The sequence below is a fragment of the Arachis hypogaea genome, chromosome 17 (genome assembly GCF_003086295.3).
Source record: "Arachis hypogaea cultivar Tifrunner chromosome 17, arahy.Tifrunner.gnm2.J5K5, whole genome shotgun sequence".
NCBI lineage: Eukaryota > Viridiplantae > Streptophyta > Magnoliopsida > Fabales > Fabaceae > Arachis > Arachis hypogaea.
This window is the reverse complement of record NC_092052.1, coordinates 111,119,217-111,141,097: the sequence shown is the minus strand read 5'-3', so window position 1 is coordinate 111,141,097 and position 21,881 is coordinate 111,119,217. Positions and strand designations below refer to the sequence as shown.

General features: G+C 32.4%; 1 protein-coding gene and 1 long non-coding RNA gene across 2 annotated transcripts; both read left to right on the top strand.

Moving 5' to 3' along the window:
• Window positions 1–471: 471 nt before the first annotated feature.
• On the top strand, window positions 472–4,892 carry LOC112766784 (floral homeotic protein DEFICIENS). Its single transcript, XM_025812676.3, has 7 exons — window positions 472–1,012; window positions 1,106–1,172; window positions 1,397–1,458; window positions 1,529–1,628; window positions 3,879–3,920; window positions 4,038–4,082; window positions 4,422–4,892. Exons 1-7 carry the CDS (start codon window positions 825–827, stop codon window positions 4,599–4,601), a joined length of 684 nt encoding a protein of 227 aa, XP_025668461.1. The 5' UTR covers window positions 472–824; the 3' UTR covers window positions 4,602–4,892.
• Window positions 4,893–11,017: 6,125 nt separating this feature from the next.
• LOC140181018 (uncharacterized) lies at window positions 11,018–14,885 on the top strand. Its single transcript, XR_011875514.1, has 4 exons — window positions 11,018–11,848; window positions 11,922–12,032; window positions 12,145–12,258; window positions 14,628–14,885. It is a non-coding gene; the product is annotated as an uncharacterized lncRNA (long non-coding RNA).
• The last annotated feature ends 6,996 nt before the right edge of the window (window positions 14,886–21,881 follow it).

The following is a 21,881-nucleotide window of genomic DNA, read 5'->3' as shown; positions in this document are numbered from 1 at the left end:
TCGAATTGGATTAAGATTAGTCCGAGCAAGTATCATAGATATCAATAAAAACTATCTCATAATTTGAATTTCACCGCATCCTAATTTCTAAAACAAAACAAAAAAGCGTGTTTTTTTTCCTTCTAAACGCCCAACAAAAGAAAATGTTGTTAGCAACCTTTGTCTAACATCATTTAGAGGAGTGATATTAGAGAAATAAATAGTAAAAATATTATTTATATATCAAAATCAACTATTAAAATCAATTGATATATTTGTATATAAATATATATAGTTTAACTTATTTTATATTAATGATTAATTTTGGTGTGTATATTATAGAATAAATAAATATGAAACAATGATAGATAACATTAAAGCGTAATTAAAATTTGATTATTCAACGAGGAAGGAAATTAAATGGGAGAAGAAAGAAGTAATAGTAATGATGATGAAGCCCTAATATAACTGGCGTATCACAGATGAGAAGGTGGTTGAGTACTTGAGTTGGATCACGGGTAATGTGATGTATGTGTGTTAGAGGTTCCGTGACGGAGTAGGACGGAAAGTAAAGGGCCCTCCAGTCCCAAGTGGCGCACATGGAATGACATTGACGATGAAACCACAAACACCGTAACGACTCTTATAACAAACTCTGCAACACCTTTCGTCAATTTGGCAAAGAGCCTTCCATTTCTGGCAATGCACCCTTCTCTTTGAATACCCACCACCCACATCCTCTTTAATCAAACTAGTTCCATTTCCATTCCCTTCTCCCTTTCTTTATTACCTAGCTAGCTATTCACAGGAAAGAAGGAAGGATCCAGAAGCAGGTAGGTTAAGAGATGGCTCGAGGGAAGATCCAGATCAAGAGGATAGAGAACACTACCAACAGGCAAGTCACATACTCCAAACGACGCAATGGACTTTTCAAGAAGGCCAATGAACTCACCGTTCTCTGCGATGCTAAGGTTTCTATAATCATGTTCTCTAGCACTGGCAAACTCCATGAGTACATTAGCCCCTCCATCGCGTGTGTATTCTTATTCTTAATTACTTCACTTTCAAACCCTAAACCCCCTATATACCTAGATTTATTAATTATCACTCTGTCTTCTTTTTTCAGAACTAAGCAGTTCTTCGATCAGTATCAGATGACCGTAGGAATTGATCTCTGGAACTCCCACTATGAGGTCCTTCCTCTATTCAGTCTTTTCAAGGAAAAAAATATTATTTTCAAATATTATACCTAGGAGAAATTTTTCTTTTTAATGAAAATTTTAAAATAACTCTCGATAAAAACTACTCTCTAACTGCTTTTATCATAACTATAAGTAAAAATAAACATATATTACTAAAGTAATATGATAAACTTATTTTTTAATGGCAGTTGTTTTTTTTCTCTTTTTTTTCTCAGCATATGCAAGAAAACTTGAGGAAGCTGAAAGATGTAAACAGGAATCTTCGCCAGGAGATTAGGTATTTAACATCTTCTTTAATTTTTTTTAATTTCTTTTCATATGTTCAAGTTGTTATGCCTATGGCACAGGCAGAGGATGGGAGATTGTCTGAACGATCTGGGCATAGAAGAGCTTAAACTCCTTGAGGAAGAAATGGACAAGGCCTCTAAGGTTATTCGTGAGCGTAAGGTTAGTAATAAAATTGCGAGAGTACTTAATAAAATTGAGAGAGTACCTAATGAGAACTTGCTTACAAATATATATACATATTGATTGAATATTTTTTATAAAGATATTTGTTTGTGTTCATGATTTTTGCCTATTTATCGTTAATGAAAAAAAATTGACAAATTAACTTTTCTTTAATGATTGCAAAGTATATAAATACTTAGCTTCAAGTGGCCACAAAAGAAAGTATTATTATTATATACCCATACACAGAATTGTCGTAATGAAAATAAAGTGTGTTTATTTTAAAATTTTGCTAAATATTTCATTCAACAGTAACCTAGCTTTATATAGATACAGCAATTTGCTATACCTCTTATTTTTTTTTTTTTTTTGGTGACTGCTATACCTCTTATTGTGCATTAAGAAATAAAATTATCCAATTCTAGTTAGGTAATTAAAATTTTCAGAAGAGATAATTTTGGAAATACTATTAAATCTTTCAATAATTAAACTTTTTATAATTAATTTGAATTAGTCGATTGATCAGTTCATTTGTCTGTCTAATAGAGTATTTTTAGAACTTTAAATATAAAATTCATAAAGAGCAAATCTTTTTTAAATTTTATTTTATAATAAAGATGATTGATGAAATGAGATCAGTCTTTCCATAAAAAAGTAGATAATTTTATTTTAGTCAACTATCAATTAAATTTTGTTATTTTGTATAAATTTTAAATAGAATTGAAATCAAATATTAGAGTCACAAATTTTACGTTTAATTTCAAATCACTAATTATAACATATAATCTCACAAATGCTAATGTGATATTTTGTGAAACCTAAAATAAAATTGATCTGATACTGAATATTGCTAAAGCCATTTATTATTTGGAAACAAAAGTATGAAGTATTGTATTTTAAAATTGTGAGCACTAATTATGAACAAAAATTGTGATCAATAAGGTAAGATAATTTTTAATAAAAAAAATTTCAGGATAAGCAATTTTAGTATATATTTATTAGTATTTTTAGTCAGTAATTCAACCTATTTAATCTAACAATTTAGCACTATTCGGTGCTGAGAATTTTTTTTATCGAATATATTTAATAACAAAAAAAAATTAACCAAAATCAGCTAAAATTTATTTACCATTTATTAATTGTTATAATAATTAATAAATATTAAATAAAAATAAGTCGTGACTACTATTTTTTTATTTCCTTACCATTTTTTTATTTACCCAATATATATGGTAAGTGGAAAGTGATGCCAACTTGCCTGAAATTTTTGGGACCTGGCCCGTAATGTGATTTGGAGGCCAGTTTTGTATTATTAAAGTGATATTTAATCTCAAATTATTAATTATAATATATGATGTTTATGTGATATTTTGTAAAATTTAAAATAAAATTGAACTGAAATTGAATATTGTTGAAGTCATCTATTATTTGGGAACAAAAATTAAGAGCACTTAGTATTGTATTTTAATTTCTTTGCAACTTGTGATCAATAAGGTAAAGTAATCTTTTAATATAAAAAGAAAAATTCAAGGATCAGTAATTTTAATATATATTTGTTAGTATTTTTGGCCAATAATTCAACACAATTAATCTAGCAATTCAGTACTATTCAGTGCTGAGAATTTTTTTAATTTACCCAATATATATAGTAAGTGTAAAGTGATGCCAAATTACCTCAAATTTCTGGGACCCCGTCACCGATGTGGTTTGGAGGCCAATGCTGTGTATTATTTCGATTTGAGGAATCACCGGGGTCCATAACCAAATTGAAAACTAAAGAATCATCTCTGTATTGATTTTAGGTAAAAACTCACGTCCAATCAATTTGTCTTAAAGTTGAGAACTGTTAAATAAAAATTTATCATTTAAATCATTTAATAGCTCTCAACTATCAACTTTAGGTGAAATTGACTGCACTTGAATTTTCACTTTCCTATTATTGGTGAAGGCGGATCGGGTAGACTTGTCACCTGCGTCCCTATCCCAATTTTTTTACTTGATGGATAGGATCTTCATCAAGTATATATGATAACGTAAATTTCGTAAATCGAAAGTTAACCATTACATACATTAAACACTTGTGTCAATTAATGCAATCAGTAGTTGTTTTTCACTTTTTCTTTTTCAGAGAAAAAGGAAAGGAAACATTGCTACTTGACTTATTTGTCATACTGTTTAAGATTGCGAAAATACTATATTATATTCTGTTCCGTATGCTAACGAGTTCCTTATCACAATGGTGGACAGTACAAGATGATCACAAATCAGATTGACCAGCACAGGAAGAAGGTATGTAAAAATGGTTACTAATTTCCTTATGTATATTCTGCTAGTTTAGTAATATATTCTTTTAGAGGTTGCTTGGTTAACTTAATTTAACTTTTTTACCTTTTTTTTCTTTTGCAGTTTAACAACGAGAAAGAAGTGCACAACAGACTCCTGCGTGATTTAGTATGTATTTCTGCACATGCTTTTGTAGATTACATATATGCTTAATATAATTGAGTAATGCTATACATCCAAGTATTTTTATGAACTAAATTCAACCAAGTTAAACAATAAAATTTAGAGCAATGTTATTTATAATTGATTTTTGTTGATGTTAGACCAATTTAGTTAGACTTAGTTAACAAAAATACTTAAATGTGTAACATTATAAGTCTCTCTCTATATAGTATTTGTTCTTGACTTCCATCTTCTAAAGTTAAATTAAATAAATATACTCTGTAACTGCAATGATATGGTTGATTATTATTATTATTATTATTATTATTATTATTATGAATGTAGGATGCAAGAGCAGAAGATCCACGTTATGGATTGGTGGATAATGGAGAGTATGAATCTGTCATAGGATTCTCAAATTTAGGTCCTCGTATGTTTGCATTGAGCCTACAACCTAGCCATCCTAATGCACATAGCGGAGGAACAGCAGCCTCTGATCTTACCACTTACCCTTTACTTTTCTAGTAAGCAATATCAAAGCTCAGCTCTCTGCATCAACAAAAGGAAATACTACCATGTTCCTTCACTTCCCAATAAATTATTAAATGACTACTGAAATTTATGTTATTACTATTCTGTTTAATTAAACAATGCACATGCCCATGCAGTTAAGTGTGTATCCATAGAACACTACATACTGTATGTCACGAATCTTTATGTTCCAAGGTAAGCTCATGGGTGATGAATTATAGCTGCTGAACTATTGTTATCTTATAATCTGAGTACTGCTGTTTAGTGATGCTTTCTTTTGTGAAACATTATTGTGTATGTTCTCATAAGACCAGTATAACTTAGATACTATGTTTTAATTAGAAAAATGATATATATAGGTAAGGTAAAATGCTTTTTTTTTTTTGTTCATTCTTTTATTTACATATTTGTAATGGGATAATTAAACACCCATAAAAATAAAGTCGAAATAAGTCCTGTTTTACAAAGGTTAATCCAGTTATTTATTAAAATCGTTGCTAACGGTTTTGCAATATCCAATATTAGAGTGGTTGACATTTTATTGCTAACCGTTTTGTGACAATGTAAAACTACCACTATCTGCCAACAATCTTATAGGGCATTATTATATATATAGAGCATAATAAAAGGTGTGATTTTTTTTGGAAAAGAAATATAGTGTAGATGTTAACAGAAGAAGTAACACATAATTATAAAAAAAAAGTTATATTATTTTTATTCTTTTAAAGAATACATAAAGAATAAAGAAATAAAACAGCAATAAGAAACCTGATTCCGTTAAATAACTTTTCTTATTTTGCTTATAAATCATTCACCTCTCTATGCATTGTTGGATACTAGGTAGAATAATGCACTAAAAATTTGTGGATCGAAAATGAATGAAACTGAACTGATAAATTTAGACATCAGTAAAAATAATATGATTAAGTGATAAATTAAATTATAATTTTTGAAAATATATAGAAAAATCTACAATCCTTTCATTTATATTATGAAAATAACACTTATACAAAGAGATTATATATATAAAAAACTTTACTACTATTTTTTTTTCTTAATGTTTACTCACAAACTTCTTATAAAATTTGGCATGCATGAATATCCTAAACCTAACCAACCTATTTATAACAAAGCTAATGGAGGCAAAAGTAAAATCTTCCACAACCAACTATTAGTTAATTGAACCCAATTTGTTTTCGACTAATAAGTCAAAAGCAAAGTTCATCTTTCTTGTTTTTATACCATACATGTATATATAGTATTATCTTTTATCAACTTCTATCTTGATAAAAACTGCATCATACTTTGACTCTAACTAAAATTTATTTGACTATAATATTCTTTGATTTTCTTTACATTTCAACAAGGATATGTGTCTTCTCCAAATATCAAAGAGTTCACACCTAAAAAAGTAAAAATACTCATCATAGATAGATTCCAGAGCAACACATGAACCATTCACAATACATCCAAAATCAGCAAGATGATTAACCTTAACAATGTTCAAGGAAGGAGGCTTCCAAGAATTCAACAACAACGATGAAGGAATCGGATTTTGCTGAGCTGTCGTACCTTGAGAGAATTCATTAGCAGCATGACGAATTAGCATACTCACTTTCTCTTTTTGGGTTAAGATTTTGTTGGATATGGTTACACACACTTAAATGCCAGAATTCATGATATCTAATCTTCTTCAAAATCTAAAGTGTGGGATCTAGGCAATATGTGCATAGTAACTTGAGTTATTATACAGTTGGAAAAATTGGACAAAAAATGCGTTTTTGACTGTCATGCACAGTGATCCGAATTATTGTGCATGTTTGAAAGTTTGATCGAACGAAAAATTTAATTTTTTGAAACGTTATACATAGTAAGTTACTGTGAAAACTGAAAATAATAGAATTTTTAGGTTATGCGCAAAATACATTTGTGCAAAGGTGGCCACTCTGATAAAGTTATCAGAAACATCTTTTTTTAAAGACGTTACATGTGTCACATTATTATTGGACGAAATATTAAACCGGTCAATAAAATATTTTGAATAAACCAAAATAAAATTGGTTTATTATAATTATCAGATCCGATTTGATTCGATCAGTTTACATAATCTGAACCAAATCATATTTAAATCTTTGATTAAAATGATAAATATATCTTTAACTTTTATTTCGCAGACATTTAAATTTATAGAAATATAAAATTACAATTAAGTCCTTTTTTTTGGTAATACAATTAAGTCCTTAAGAAAAAAAAAATCCTAAACTCTTGGTAGCCCAAGCCCAAGCCAAGGCAAACCCAATCTCAATGGCTCACCAATTTCTCAATCTAACCCCAAAAAAGCCCTAGCCCCAGCAATAAGCATCTCCTTCGTCTCCTTCGTCTCATCTCTCTGCTCACTATCGCGATCTCAAGCTTTCTCCCTCTCTCGTCTCGGGTCTCGCTCTCAACGTTTTCGTCGCTCTCCGTGTCGTCAGTCGTCACCATCTCGCACTCAGTCGCACTCGCACGCCTTCCCTGAGCTCGTTGTCGCCGGCGGCAGAAGCACCCAGACCCGGACTGGTCGTTGTCGTCGTCGCTCCATGGCTCCTCACCGTCTCGCACTTAGTCGTGCGCCTTCTCGCGCTTGTCGTTTCCGGCGGCAAAAGTAGCCGGTCCCGAGATTGATCATCGTTGTCGTCTTCATACTTTGAATCTCGCCGTCAGCTTCTTCCCTGCCCTCAGATTCCTTTGCCCAACCAGAAACTGGTCCCCGATTTGGTGATTTTCAATAAATTCCTCTGGTCTTTTTTTTTTTCCATTTTTGTTGCCCTAATTCATCACTGCACTTTGATTTGAATTTGTTGCTGAAAATATAACTGAACTAGTTTTTATTTTTGCTGAAAATCATCATAGTCGTGAATTTGTTAGTATTTATTACCACCGAACCTTGAATAATTTGTTGAGCTAGTTTCTTTGTTGCTTAAAATCATCACTAAGATGAATTTTGTACTGATTATCATCAATGAAGCTTGAATTTGTTGCTGTCATGCTCAAATAATTACTTAGCTAAATGTTTTTGTTGCTGGAAATGTGAGTTGAATATATTAGTGATTGCACCTTGAATTTGTTGTTGTCTTGCTAAATAATCACTTAGTACATGAAAATGAATGTTAAAGGGAGATCGCTGCCAGAAATTAATATTTCTCCTTTTTTCGATGATTTACTGTGTAATATCATGCTTACTTATGCTTAGAGCAGGACAGATTTGTATGGTTGTTCATTTTTTTCGATAATTTGCTATTTGTTACATGTCTTTGGTTGCTACAAACATGAGCTAAATACATATGATTCATTGGTTAAAACATTTTCTTATTTTTTCTAAGCTTCCTCTAGTCTTTACGGCGATTGTTTACACTTTTGTAGTCTATATTTGTATCCCATTGATGCCGGTCTTTCCTGGTATTTATTGTTTGCTTTTGACATGTGTTCTAAGTCTAAGTTTTGATCTTCATCTTAAACAGAGATCCTGCAAATGTCTATTAGTTTTTAACCTGATTGCTTATAATTCTTAGCATAATATACCTCTCAAATCTATAAGCTGCTGTTCCGTTGCACAAAGTTTGTTGTAGTTCTTTTTGTACAACTTTTCGTAGGACTTAATAGTCTTTTCTTGGTCATGTAGGACTAATACTATAATGGTCTGAGGTTCTGTAGGTAGTTCTTATCAAATTCCTTATATATAATAACACAAACTATAGTCAGTTAGATGAAAATCAAGACTTAGAACTATTTAAGTAGCTATATAGTCACTTCAAACTAATTGTTCATTGAACTGAATGTGGAATCCAATTGTTAACAATTTCTGCCTTTACCAAGTTTGAATTAATTTATGGTACCTATATGCTTGTTGAACTATCGACATCTCCAATTTTCCAGGGCCATTATGTCTATAATAACTTACAACGGCCAGTTCAAAGAATACAACTTAAGCCTTGATGCCCACAATGATCTAACTTGGTCTCTAGGACGTGAATTCAATCTTTTGACAGTGACTCTGGACAAGGCTGTCATTTCATGAGTGGCAAATAGTGGATGCATGTTAGCATGATATAGTTAGAAAAACTTGAACTACCCTTGCCGCTCTTTTTCTATCCAAGGAAACAATCTACATTTGCTGACATGACTGTCATAACATATATGGAGGAATTATCGTTGTAAATTTGTTCTATTTTTCCTCCCCAAAAATGTATATTCTCATTTTTCTGAGATACAACTCGGTCGCAGCTGATGATATGTTGTATTTACGGAGTATAAAATTATATATAATAAAGAATTTTACTGGCCTCAATTAACGAAATATGGCGAAAGTGCCTCCATTCAATATGAGTATAGTTATTTGGTTACATCTTGTGGTTAATGTTGTTAGCCTCTTGTCTAAAACTCTAATGTAAAGCTTTGAATCTTTTAATTTGTTAAATCATGTAAAGGGAAATCAATTCAGTCAGTTATAAGATTTCAAGTGTGATTAAACAAAAAGGTGTACGGTGTATTGACGTTTTCTCAAGAATCGCGTTTAGAAAAAAAAAGGAGCGCTTACAAAATTAGAGATTGCTTTATTTTATACGAAAGTAAAAGTGTAAAACTCAAGACTAAAATACAATTAATTCTCATAATAACTGGAAATTACCTGAAAATTACAGAGCGATCGCATCCGTTTTAAATATTTTTGTTGTTACCTAACTAGATGTACACTCGAACAATACAAAAACCTAGTAGTCATTTATTTTTAAAGGAAACTTATTGATACAATGACCAATATCCGACTACACAGGGAAATTTTTATTTTAATGTAAGTATAAAGTTTTTTAAGATTAAAAAAAATTATTGATTAATGCAATAATGAAGAATTAAAAATAAAATCATATCATATCTAACACATTAGGAAATAAAATATCGGTACAACTATATCACAATTGTCTTCTATTCCTGCTATAATGAAAACCACTTTTAAGTGGCCCTGAATTTTTTATGGCATAACTATAACGTTCCATCACGATAAATGAAATGGCCACACACAGTTTCAGTATATTTCTTACTGACCCTCTAAGATAATTCAAATCTATACATATATTATATATTGTCCAAAATATTGTATAACTATGTTTCAATTTAATTATGTGCCTAGCACAACTAACAAAATTCAATTGCAACTTGAAGAGAGGATGCAAGTGAGGAGAGCAAAAAATGGGATCCATGAGGTTGATGGAAAAGACAAGAAAGCTATAGACATAGCATTGATTAGTATATATTCAGAGTAACTTAATATCACATAAGATAAATCAAATTCTATGAATCCATAGGAGATAATTTCATGTGACTTTGTTAAATTCAATTGGATCAATTGGACTAGTTATAACATCTTTAAATTTAACATTTTATACGAAAAATATTTTAGTTTAATAATTTAAACCAATCAAACCTTTTCATTAAACAAAAAAATCAGTCATTTTTAATGTAAGAATCTTTTTTTTTATCTAATGATTTTGCTAGTGTATATATCAATTTTGTGTTGTTTTACTTAAATCATGGATTATTAATTGAGATCCTTAATTACTTTTTTTTCTTTGAACGATGATCAATCTTTAAGAATGAAATCACATAGTTTTTATGTCAAATTTTTCTTTCCTTTTTCTAATGATATCATCAATTTTAACTATATATGAAATGAAAAATATATATAACTTTTCTTTATAAAAATGACCAATATCCGACTACAAGTGAAAATTTTTATTTTAATGTAAGTATAAATTTTTTTAAGATTAAAAAAAATTATTGATTAATGCAATAATGAAGAACTAAGAATAAAATCATATAATATCTAATACATTAGGAAAAAAAATATCGGTATAACTATGTAAATTACATTAATCACGATGTAAGACCCAGAATTTTTGAAAAGTCTTATTATGATCAAGTCTCAAATCATATAGTTATTTATAGCCTTAATTTCAGAAATTATTTTATTAAAGATAATTAAGGCAAGTTTTGATTTATTGGATTTGAGATAAGTTATGATTATTATCCAATTTTATAATTATTGGATTATTTTCTATATTTAAAGTATAAGGTTGATAGTTATGAAATAATAAGGATTTTATATGATTTGGATTAGATAAATAATATTTTAAATATTATTACTGCTATTTTGGAAAATGAAGAAATTAAGTATACTATTTCTAATTTTTAGATTTGGGCATTTTATTGAAAATAATTTGTGAAATTGGTGAGCAAATAGTATTTTCTATATATAATTAGTGTTGGATTTAATTTAGGTTTCAATTACTATATTATTCCCAATTTTAAGTGAAATTACCAATTTACCCCTAACCCTAATTTCACTCAACACCTTAACCTCTCTAGCCCTAGCAGCCGCCACTGAAACCTTCTCCCAAAAAATCCAGTAGCAGCTGTGGCACACAAACACGGTTTCCCCCCTTTTCCCATGGAAGAAACGAAACAAAATCAAGAGAGAGGGAATAGCGTGCGACAGGGAGAAGGAAGAGAGGAGAGAGAGAGACGCCGTCATCCTCGTCGCCGGAACCGCAAGGAGCGTCGCCGCCGAGCCCGTCACCGTGTCGTTGTCTTCATCGACGCCAGCTGAAGAGAGATGCGACGGAGAGAGAGAAAGGGCCCGCGGAAGAGAAGTGTCGCCGTTCCCTGAGGCAGCACCGTCGTCGCTGTCCATGGTGACCCACGAGCCGAGAGTGCGAGCGCGGGTGGAGGGCGGCACTGTTGTTGCCGCCGTTTCTCCCAACGGCGCTGCTATCACCGCCGTGAATCGCGATCCGGAGAGGGAGGAGATGCGAGCCATGGCCGGAGGGGAGAAGACGCCATATCTGGAAGCCGCCGTCGTCCTCTCTGCGCCACCGTCGTCCTTGCCACAGGGTCAGCCGCTGTCATGTATGGCAGAGCCAGAAAGAGAGAGTTCAGGAGCAGAGCAAGAAAGAGAGAGATTTTAGGCTGAGCTGGGAGTCCAACCACCGTGTCCAGCCGCCGTTTGTGTCGCCGGTGCCGCCTCCGCCGGAGCTGCCGCCTCCGCCGGAGCTGCCGCCATCAGAAAGGGGTTCAGTGCCGCCGCAGGTGTCGCTGCCAGAGAAGGGAGCTGCATCTCTGTGATTCCGACCGCCAGGAGTGGTTTTGTGACGTTAGGGACCACCGCCGGAGCTTCTGGCTACTGCTACCGTCGCCGGAAAAGGTTGCCGGTAAGGGTTTTAATTGTGGTTTCTATCTTTTTTGAATTCCGGGAATACTATAGTCGCTGCGTGTTGGTTTCAGATGTCGTGATCGGAATTTGTCGCCGCAGCCGCTTGAGGTGGCTGCCGGGCTGTTGCCGAGCCAGCCCGGAGAACGCCGCTGTTTCGGTTCAGCCGCTCTTTCTTAGTTTCGGTAAGTATTTATGTTTCGGAAAGCCACGCGTTAGTATTCTGTTGTGTTCGGTTAAGGAATATGAGTTTTGATAACGTGGGGTTGAGTCCTGATTATTATATGTTGCGAATAGTGTTGCGATGGTTATTGCGAAAGTGGCTGGGAGCTGAGGTTTTGGTTGCCGTCAGTTCGGGTTGAGGCGGAAAGGACTTGATGAGGCGTTTAGGTTATGGAATTGCGTTTTGAGGTAGGGGCGCTTTTCAAAAACTATGTTTTATGTATTGGAATTATTACATATGGATACTGATGTGAGACAATTGGTATTTGGTGATTGTATCTGCCTTGTGTGTTATTTGATTGTCTCGAATGGTTATGGATGTTTGTTTGGATGAATTATTGTGCGGCTTGTGAAATATAATGTTTTGAAGTTGATTCTTTAAAGATTTGAAATCTGAGTTTGATCCGTTGAGGATTGATTTGAATTGAGTCAATTATTTTGATAATGTGAAAAGTCGGACGCACTTTTGAATTCAGCCTGGTTTACTTTAATTGACTTAGTTTTGGACAAATGATTTGTTATTGAGCCGTTTCTTTAAAGCTTTGGAAATGAGTTAAATCGGTTGAAATTGATTTGATTTTGAAATAGTTTTCTTGAGATATGCCGCTGAGGCGACTGTTGGATTTAGCTTGCCTTGAATTGATTTCTGGTTTTGAGCTGTTGAAAAGGAATGAGAAACGGTTTAGTTGGGACCCGAACCGGGTGGCAAAAGTCCAAGTTTTAGGGGAGGTGCTGCCGAAATTTCTACAAAATTCTAGTATTGTTTGTAAAGTTATTTAAAAAGGGTTGGATTTGAGAAATTATATTAATTGATTTATTAAGAGAATATTTATGTTTTCAAGCTTAATTTATTTAATGAACTTTATGCGTTGAGTTCGGCTTATTTAAAAACGAACTATTTGTACAGTTTGAATCACTGAAGGAAAGAATGATGCTCTAATATTGATTTCAATATAAAAAGGAGCTTTTAGTGATTTTAAAGGAATTTAGACTTTTGATTGAGTAATCAAGTTTGAGGCATTTTGGAAGAGTTAGGAAAATGGGTTCCAAAAAGAAACCTGAAAGTGGTTTGATTCAAATGAACCGGTTCCATTTCAAATGAGTTAATTTTTGGACCGGGTTGGAACTTGTGATTTTGTATGATCGGTTTCATAATAAATTCAGTTTTATTTACTTGAACCGGGAATCTATGATTTTAAAAGTTTCAATGAATTTTAAGAAATTTATATAAGTTGACCTTCCCTAAAGACTTGGGACTCTGCCAAGAAACTTTTGTTATGAAATCCCATTGTTGTATGGGTGATTTTGAATACTTTGAAATAAATCCTTAACTTGTCATGGTTATGGAAGTTTTGGAAAGAGAATGCCGAGAGTGGCTTTGTTTTAAAAAGGGAACTCACTTTGAGTAAATTTGGCTTATGAGCCTGAGATGATTTGAGAAATGAGATCTTTAAAGCCAAGGCTAAAAAGAGTTGAAATTTGATTTCAAAGTGAAATGGCTTGAGAAAAGTTATTTATGGCTTAAATGTCGGTTTTATGAATTTGATGATGTTGAATGGTGGAAGTGTTGTTTTATTGTGAGCCGGAATGGCCGTGTACGCTATTGAACTATGGCTGATTGCCGAATGAGTTGTGAGCCGTATGGCTGATTATGAATTATGAACTTAAACCGAAGTGCTGTATTTATTGATAAATTGGCTGGTTCTGGATTGAACCGTGAGCCGGATGGCTGAGATGGATGGTGATCCATGGTTGAGTACAAATGCATGTATGCAATCGAATGAATTATGAATTTAAGCCGGATGGCTGAGATGAATGTTGTATGCGAGTATGCTTGTGTTTTCTCTCTGGTTGTAAGGGTGACAAGGCACCGATACCCTCTAATGGCGACAGGGCGCAGATACCCTCTAATGGCGACAGGGCGCAGATACCCTCTAATGATAATAAAGCGCAACAGAGAGACTGTGTCCGGGTTAGCTACCGGACACGTCAGGTTGGCTTGGTAACCGACAGATGATATCATCAGCCACTAGGGACAGGCATGCATCATATGCATTTGTGTGACATTGGTTGGGTGTGCATATTATACTTGGTTTGCCTATGTGATTAATTGCTAATTGTTCTACTTGTAATAACTGTTTGTTTGTGCTTGAACTTCCTATCTGTGTTTGCATCTGGGACTCTGTTGGATTGTGGTGATTGGTTGTTAGTTGGATTGTTTGGGCCTAGGGCCGTGGTTGGAAAGAGATGAACTGACGGTTGATTTCGGTTTTGTGTTTCTGGTTTGGAATAAATTATGAAAGGCTATTTTGGTTCCGCATAGATAAACCGTTTTGAAAGGCTTTTGAGTTTTTGAGAATTGAACGGTTCTTCTTCCCGAAAAGATTTCCGACTTTACTTTTATTGTAAACTGTTGTTTTTGAGAAGAGGCATAAGACGGTTATGAATCACTGGTGCGGTTATCTTCACGTATCCTATTACAGTAATTCCCAAAAACCCTCTACTGAGAACCCTTTCGAGGATGATGTTCTCACCCCCCTACATTTTTCCCCTTTCAGGATATGGGCGCAGAAGTTACGAAGAGTTTATTTAGTTGTTGAGATGCTCTGTATTGTTTTAGTTATGGTTTATTGAACCCTCGCCATTATCTTGATATATTCTGTAAGAGGGATAGAAATTTGTATTGGTTAATGCTTGTAAAGTTATTTATATATATATTTATGTATATATATATGGATGTACTCTTTATGAGTTATTGTAAGTTGTATGGCATTTATAGATGTATGATATCGGATGAAAGTATTTTTGGATCGGTATTTCGGTTTAAAGATTTAAACAGGCTCATATTTTAGTATTAAATAGTATAAGTGTCTTCGTAATGTCCGAGCTATCAGAGTCGCGCAGCCGGAAGTGTGAGCTTTGGTAGTTAGGGTGTTACACACAAGATTTTGAAGCATGAATAAAATTTAAAATATTATTCTATTCTCAAAATTCAATCTAAAAATTATGTTTAATAAATTAATTCACTTAATTAGAGTATATTCATTAGAATTATTTTTGTAACAATAGCTAATGAAAATAAATTTATTCAGGATCAAGTTTAAAATAAAATAATAGTAATTAATGTGAATTTAATCAAGTATTAAAATAAAATAATGATAAACAATTGTTGTATTAATAATTTAATATAGTGGCATCCTGAATTTGATTTGTTTATAGATTTATAACTGAGTCAAGGAAGAACGATAGCCAACTCGAACTTACCTCGTTAACAGTTTGATAAGTTAAAGTGATGATGTTGATGGCAGATTTTGAACTTTAATTTGAACTTATATATTAATGTGAATTTAATATGGTACTGAAAGAAAATTAAGATTTTTTTTATGACATAAAAGATAGCCAAAGTAAGAAAAAGAGAAAACAAAAATTTCATATCTAGGACGAAGACTGGAAGACTGAGACTCAGTATCATATTTGTTAGTTCAGAAACTAGTACTAAAATTTTAGTCTCTGTTCCCAAAATTTTAGAAGTACCTCCAAAAAGTGGGGACAGGAGATTGAAATTTGGTGGGACGAAGACTGAAACTTTAATAACATTTTACACCTAAAATATCATCATTTCAATTAATTAATTTCAAGTTTACTCTGTGTACAAATTAAATTAAAGCTTTATTCTTATTTTAGTCTCTGTCTTCCACTTTACACCAAATACAATACTGAGACTTATTTCAATCTCGGCCTTTCAGTCTCTGTCTCTCAATCTCAGTCTCTCAGTCTCTGTCGCTCTTCCAAACGCTACCTAACATAAGCGCTGACGAAAACAATGATGAATATTATCTTATCCGCACTGTCATCGCATCGGATAAGATCCACACTCTAAAAGGATCGGTGTGGTTGTAGGACGTGGCAAATTTTCTGTTGGTCTAGGATGGATACCAATCTAGAGATACCATTTTATCAATACTCTAAAAATATATTTGTCTCTTGAATATGATAGAAAAATAGAAAAAAAAGGTTTAAAATAAAGAAATAAATAAAAAATAACCTAAAAATATAATTTTTTACAAAAAAGATTAATATATATATATATATATATATATATAAATAAAAATAAAAATAAAAATTTAAAATATGAGATTTTATTAATAGTTATAATATTATATTCTTTTAAAAAAAAGGTAATACGTCTGGGTTTGGTTTCTATAATTATGATTTTTACTTGTTAGCATTCTCTACATCATATCTTAATGACATCAATACATGTTCAAAATATAACCATTCAAGATTTTTATTTCTCGACTGTATGACTGAAGTTAGAGTTTTTATCCATTTCTATCACTGGATTAAAAAATTGTGTAAAATTGAATTTAAAAAAATATAATAAAAGACTATCAGAGATATTTAATTATCAAAAAAACCTTTAATATAAAAATTATTAAGTGAGAATAGTTTTTATAATATTTATAAAAATTAATTTTTTAAAATTTCAAATGTATTTGTAAACTATAGCCCACTTATTATTATTATTATTATTATTATTATTATTATTATTATTATTATTATTATTATTATTATTATTATTATTATTATTATTATTATTATTATTATTATAAGTTAATGTTGCCAATTTTTTTGTAAGGATTTATACATATTTTTAAGTTGATTTGATTATAGGATTTTACAATGTCAGACATAATTAGTATGTTATAATTGAATTGAGTTCTTTTCATAATTTTCTAAAAATAATAAATAAAAATATATAATTTAGATGTAAATTTTGAATAAAAAAAATACTTATTTATTAATATGTATTCGTTATATTTATTCATTAGTATTTAACTCTAAATTATAATTAAGAAAATATTAATTGCTATGTTCGATTATCTAAACCGATCAGTCGCGGATAGGTTTAATTACTCTATTGGTCCCTATAGTTTCGTGAAATTTTCAATTAGGTCCCAATTCTTTTTTTCTTTTCAATTGGGTCCCTGCACTCATTTTTTTTCAATTAAGTCCCTCTTAGTAGTGATTGACTTAATTTTATAGGGACCCAACTAAAAAAAGAATTGGTATAGGGACTTAAATAAAAGGAAAAAAAGTGTAGGGACCCAATTAAAAAAAAATTTAGTGCAAGGACTCAATTAAGAGGAAAAAAAGTATAAGGACCTAATTGAAAATTTTGCGAAACTATAGAGACCAATAGAGTAATTAAACCTCACAGATATGTACCTGCAGATCTGATCTGCAGGTCCACATATTCACACACCTAATAAATGAAGAGTAAATTATTTGTTCAATTATAGTATAATTTATATTTAGTATAATTTGTAATAAATTAGAATATTATCTTTCTCCGAATAATATAAGAGTTTATATATCTTGTACTCATATTAAAGTTACAAAATTAGAAAGAAAATCAAAAGAATATTATATCTAATAATTAATTTGTTTAGATATCCAAATATCAAATAATTTAATATAATATTAATTATTTAATATTAATATATGAATTGGTAGTATAATTGATAAATAAGTAAGACTATTTAATTTATTTAATATTAACTATATAACTTGATTTATTTAAAATTATAAGTCTTAAATGTTCTAATATTTTCATTCTTTTATCATTATATTTATTTATTAGCATTTAATTTTAAATTATAATAGAATTGTCTTAATTTAATTTTAAAATAAATGTATAAATAAAAAAAATGCATTAGTTATTTGGGAAATTATGAAACCCTACTAGCTACTAAGCTCTTTGTTTTCATCGACGACTGTTTCATTTCTTCATTTCTACTTTCACATTTTCCTCTTTTCCTTCCCCTCCCATCCACTTCTCAGATCTCTGAATCCCCAATCTACTTGACCATCACCACTGCCGTTTTCTCTTATCCGGTCTCGCATTCCCAATGCCTCCCCTACAATAAATCCAATTTCCGCAGCTGCTGTCAGCAGTGCTGCACTTTTAGAAAGGGCCCCATCTGTGGTAGCTATGGATGGACTGCACCATTTTTCTTGCAGTTCCTCTTTTGAAATTTATTTATTTATTTATGTAGATTTTTGAAGCTACCTGAGAATGTACGAGTAACTAAGGTATGTTCTTTACCTTAGGCATACAATATTAGAAGTTTAGTGAAACTTTAGTTGTTTTATAAATCATTTTAATACCTGGATATATTTCCCTTTTTTATAAAAAAAATTTTAGTATGAAGAGAAGAAAGGAAAAATAAAAGAAAAATAAACCTCACATGCAATTTCCTGGATAAGTGCTATCTTTGGTGGATAATGTTAAGCCCTCCCTCGAGTTTCCTTCTTCTAACCCCCTTACCTTTTTCAAACTAAGTAATTTGATCATCTCTATCCCTATTATGACAGATGTCAAGGTTGATATACACTAATTCAGATTCTGGCATTAGCTTCAAATGCCATTCATCTGCAACCTTTCTTGCTTTCCATCCTCAGGATAACAATATCATTGCTATAGGCATGGATGATTTTTCAATTTAGATATATAATGTCCGTGTAGATGAGGTATGATTGCTGTTCATAAACTGTTTCTGCTAACTTATGATTTGTGTAATTTGGTGTTTATGCATAGCTTTCTTATTTGCAGGTTAAAAGTAAACTCAAAGGCCACACTAAAAGAATCACAGGTCTTGCTTTCTCTCATGTATTGAATGTCCTAGTTTCTTCTGGGGCAGATGCTCAGGTAATAGTCGTTCTGTGTAGATTTGCCTCCACAATCTGTTGATTAATTTTGCCTCCAGAATCTGTTAATGCCTTGTTTGATGGATGTTTTATCTAAGTTTGCAAGACATTCCTTTCCTTGCATTATTAATTTGTTTTAGTTATAATTTTGGAAATACAGAACATTTTATAGGTACAAATTTCATGTAGAATTGTTTAATTTATAATCGTTATTCATTCTCTATTGGAAGCAAGCAACTTGATACTCTGCTTTGAAGTCCTTCAAAGTCCACAATAGTTATATATGTGCTGCAAGAGACTTATGTGAAGATAATTGAGTGAAGATATTCCAAATTGTTTCGGTAACAGCTTTTCAGGCTGCCTTGAGCTTCCAATTCTAAGCTTTTGAGTTTCATTGTTTTCACTCTAAAATGTCTGTTGAATTTAGAAGTTAATTATCATTGACAAACATTGGATTGAAGTAAATTATCATTCTGTATTATCTGTGTATTGTGTTTCATCAAAAAGAAAGTTTTGATGAAAGCAACAATGCACCAATTAGAATGCAGCAAGGAGTCTCCCAATGACGAGGATTGAATACAGCAAGAATGCAACATTACAGCCTTCTATAAGTAGTTGAAGCTCTGAAGAAGTAAAGAACAAGTAAAGAACAAGTACAAGTAAAGAAGAAGCTTTGTAAGCCATTAGAGATAAGATTTTGATTTTGATTTTGTTTTTGCGTGTTGAAGCTCTAAAGGAGTGGCTGCATTTTATAGTACAATTACTTTGGTGTAACTATGGCGGTGAGTTAAATGTTTCTCGTGGAATGCAATGGCAGTTGCCAACGATTGTGTGATGGATGGAGCCTCTTTGTCTTTGGTAGTTGTTATTTGGTTAAAATGGTTAGTGTTATATGGCCTTAACTTGTATTACCTGCTATTTTTGGAAGATATTCACCAATGTCATAGTGGCTACTAAATGTAACATTCACATGGCTGAGTTGTGTGCTGTAAAATATCAAGAAAACTCTGAATCTTGTACCTCCGGGTACAAATCTAGTTGTGAAAATGGTGAAAAAATAGTGTTCAAACAACAGCTGGAATTATGTAAATCATGCACATATGCAGAAACAATCTTTTTATAAAAATACCGAGTGAAGAGTACTGTTATTTGAACATCTAAAATTTAGTGAAGCTTTCAATGTACCTAGATGATTAATCCAATATTGAGTTCATATTAATACTCAGTTTTGTGTAAAACAGTGTCATGCAGCATTTCATTTAAAAAAAAAACACAAGAATAGCATTATGTTGTTGCTGAATTCATTTCGTTTAGTGACATAACTTGAGCCTAGTTTTTTACACTTGAGTAACTAAATAAAAGAGCATCAAAACCACTGAAAGATTTTCCTCCTTGAATTCCCTGTTTTGACAAAGGTATTACAATTTTATAATGTTCTCATCAAACCAATAAATATTCTATGAGGCTTGCTTTTGCTTTTCCTCAGAAAATCTAGGAAGTTGGACCAATGAGTTTTCTCGGGTGACACCTTCCAAACCCGACCAATTTTGATCTTCAGCTGCTACTGCTGCTGAAGCTCCATCCTCATCCTCAACTTCATCGGAAAAACCTTTGCTTTTTATGTTTGCCGTTACATTTTTCTGAATGTGCCAACCACATAATTGGTGAGTTGCATTTGGGAAGATTTCTTGAATTGCTGCCTTCATTGCCTCATCACCATCTGTGACCACAACACTAGGAGACTTGTTCAGCATGACATCTAGAAAGTTTTGCAACAACCACGTATATGTTACCGTTTGTTCGTTCTCTATCAAGGCAAAGACAAATATGCATGTTTGACGGTGATGGTTACAACTCGAGAAGATAACCAACGGTCTTCTGTACTTATTTTTCCGATAGGTTGTATCAAATGCAAGCACATCTCCAAAGCACTAATAATCCGCCCTACAAATGCCATCTGCCCAAAATAAATTCGCCAGCCGACTTTCATCAGTAGCACTGTACCTTGCCATGGCCATGGGGTCAACATCGGCTTTTCCAAGTAGATAGCTAATTGTTGCATTAGAATCCCCACCAATGAGCTTTGCACGACGAGTTCTTTCAATGTGGTTATCCAGATCCTTCTTTGTGAACCCGACATTAGCATAACCCCTGGCTTGGCCTACCATTAGTCCCATTATCTTAGCGCTTGGAAGACCATTATCGTGCATGGTGTTTGCCTGAGCTTTTTGAGCCTCATTCATCCCACAGTGGTTTGGAATTAGGTGTACCAAGCATTGGGGGACAAGATCGTGGTTGTGCTTCTCAACTAATTTTTTAACTCTCCAAGCTGAAGTTTTGGTGTCAAAGTACACCGCAAGCATGGCTTCACAACCCGTATGAGTCAGCGCTTTATGCTCCCTCTTCCTGTTCAAATTAGAGATGTATTTATCGGCTCTCTTTCCTTCCTTGTTGCAAAAAAAAATTGCCTTCTGCGTTGTGTTCCATCTTTTCCACGCGCTGTATCACCCTTGCGAACTCCGAACCCGACACACCTTGCATAACGCACATACAAGTGATAAGCTGCATCCGATGTTTCAAATGTCTGGTTTATAATATCATCGGCCGTCACAACAACACACTTGCTACTGCTGCAACCGCAATCACAAGTGCAATTTACATTCTCTTCCACATCGGTCATCAAGCAATCTTCAACATTCTCTTCTGAATTGAGTGGTTCTGAATCAACATCCATTGCACCCAGACTCGTTTTCTTTCTAATTCTATATATGTAAAAAAGTGAAAATTTTACCCCCTAAACAAGAACAGGTAGTAGTTGGAGATACACATAATTTTCTACTTCTTCAAGACACCTTAGAATTGTATTTTGCAGACCTCAGTATATTTAATAGATTCAAATTCAACTCTAGTATTTTATCCAATATATTTCAAATAATTTGATTAAGAGCATAATCTTAATTCAGATACAAAATAAATACCGAAAAAAATGACAAGTCTAAATCAACAAAATATACTTTAAATTTAGGTTAAATTTCAACTCCGTCTAAGTTTTGCACACCCTTACCAAGTTACCAAGGTTTCTCAAACCAAACAAACATCTA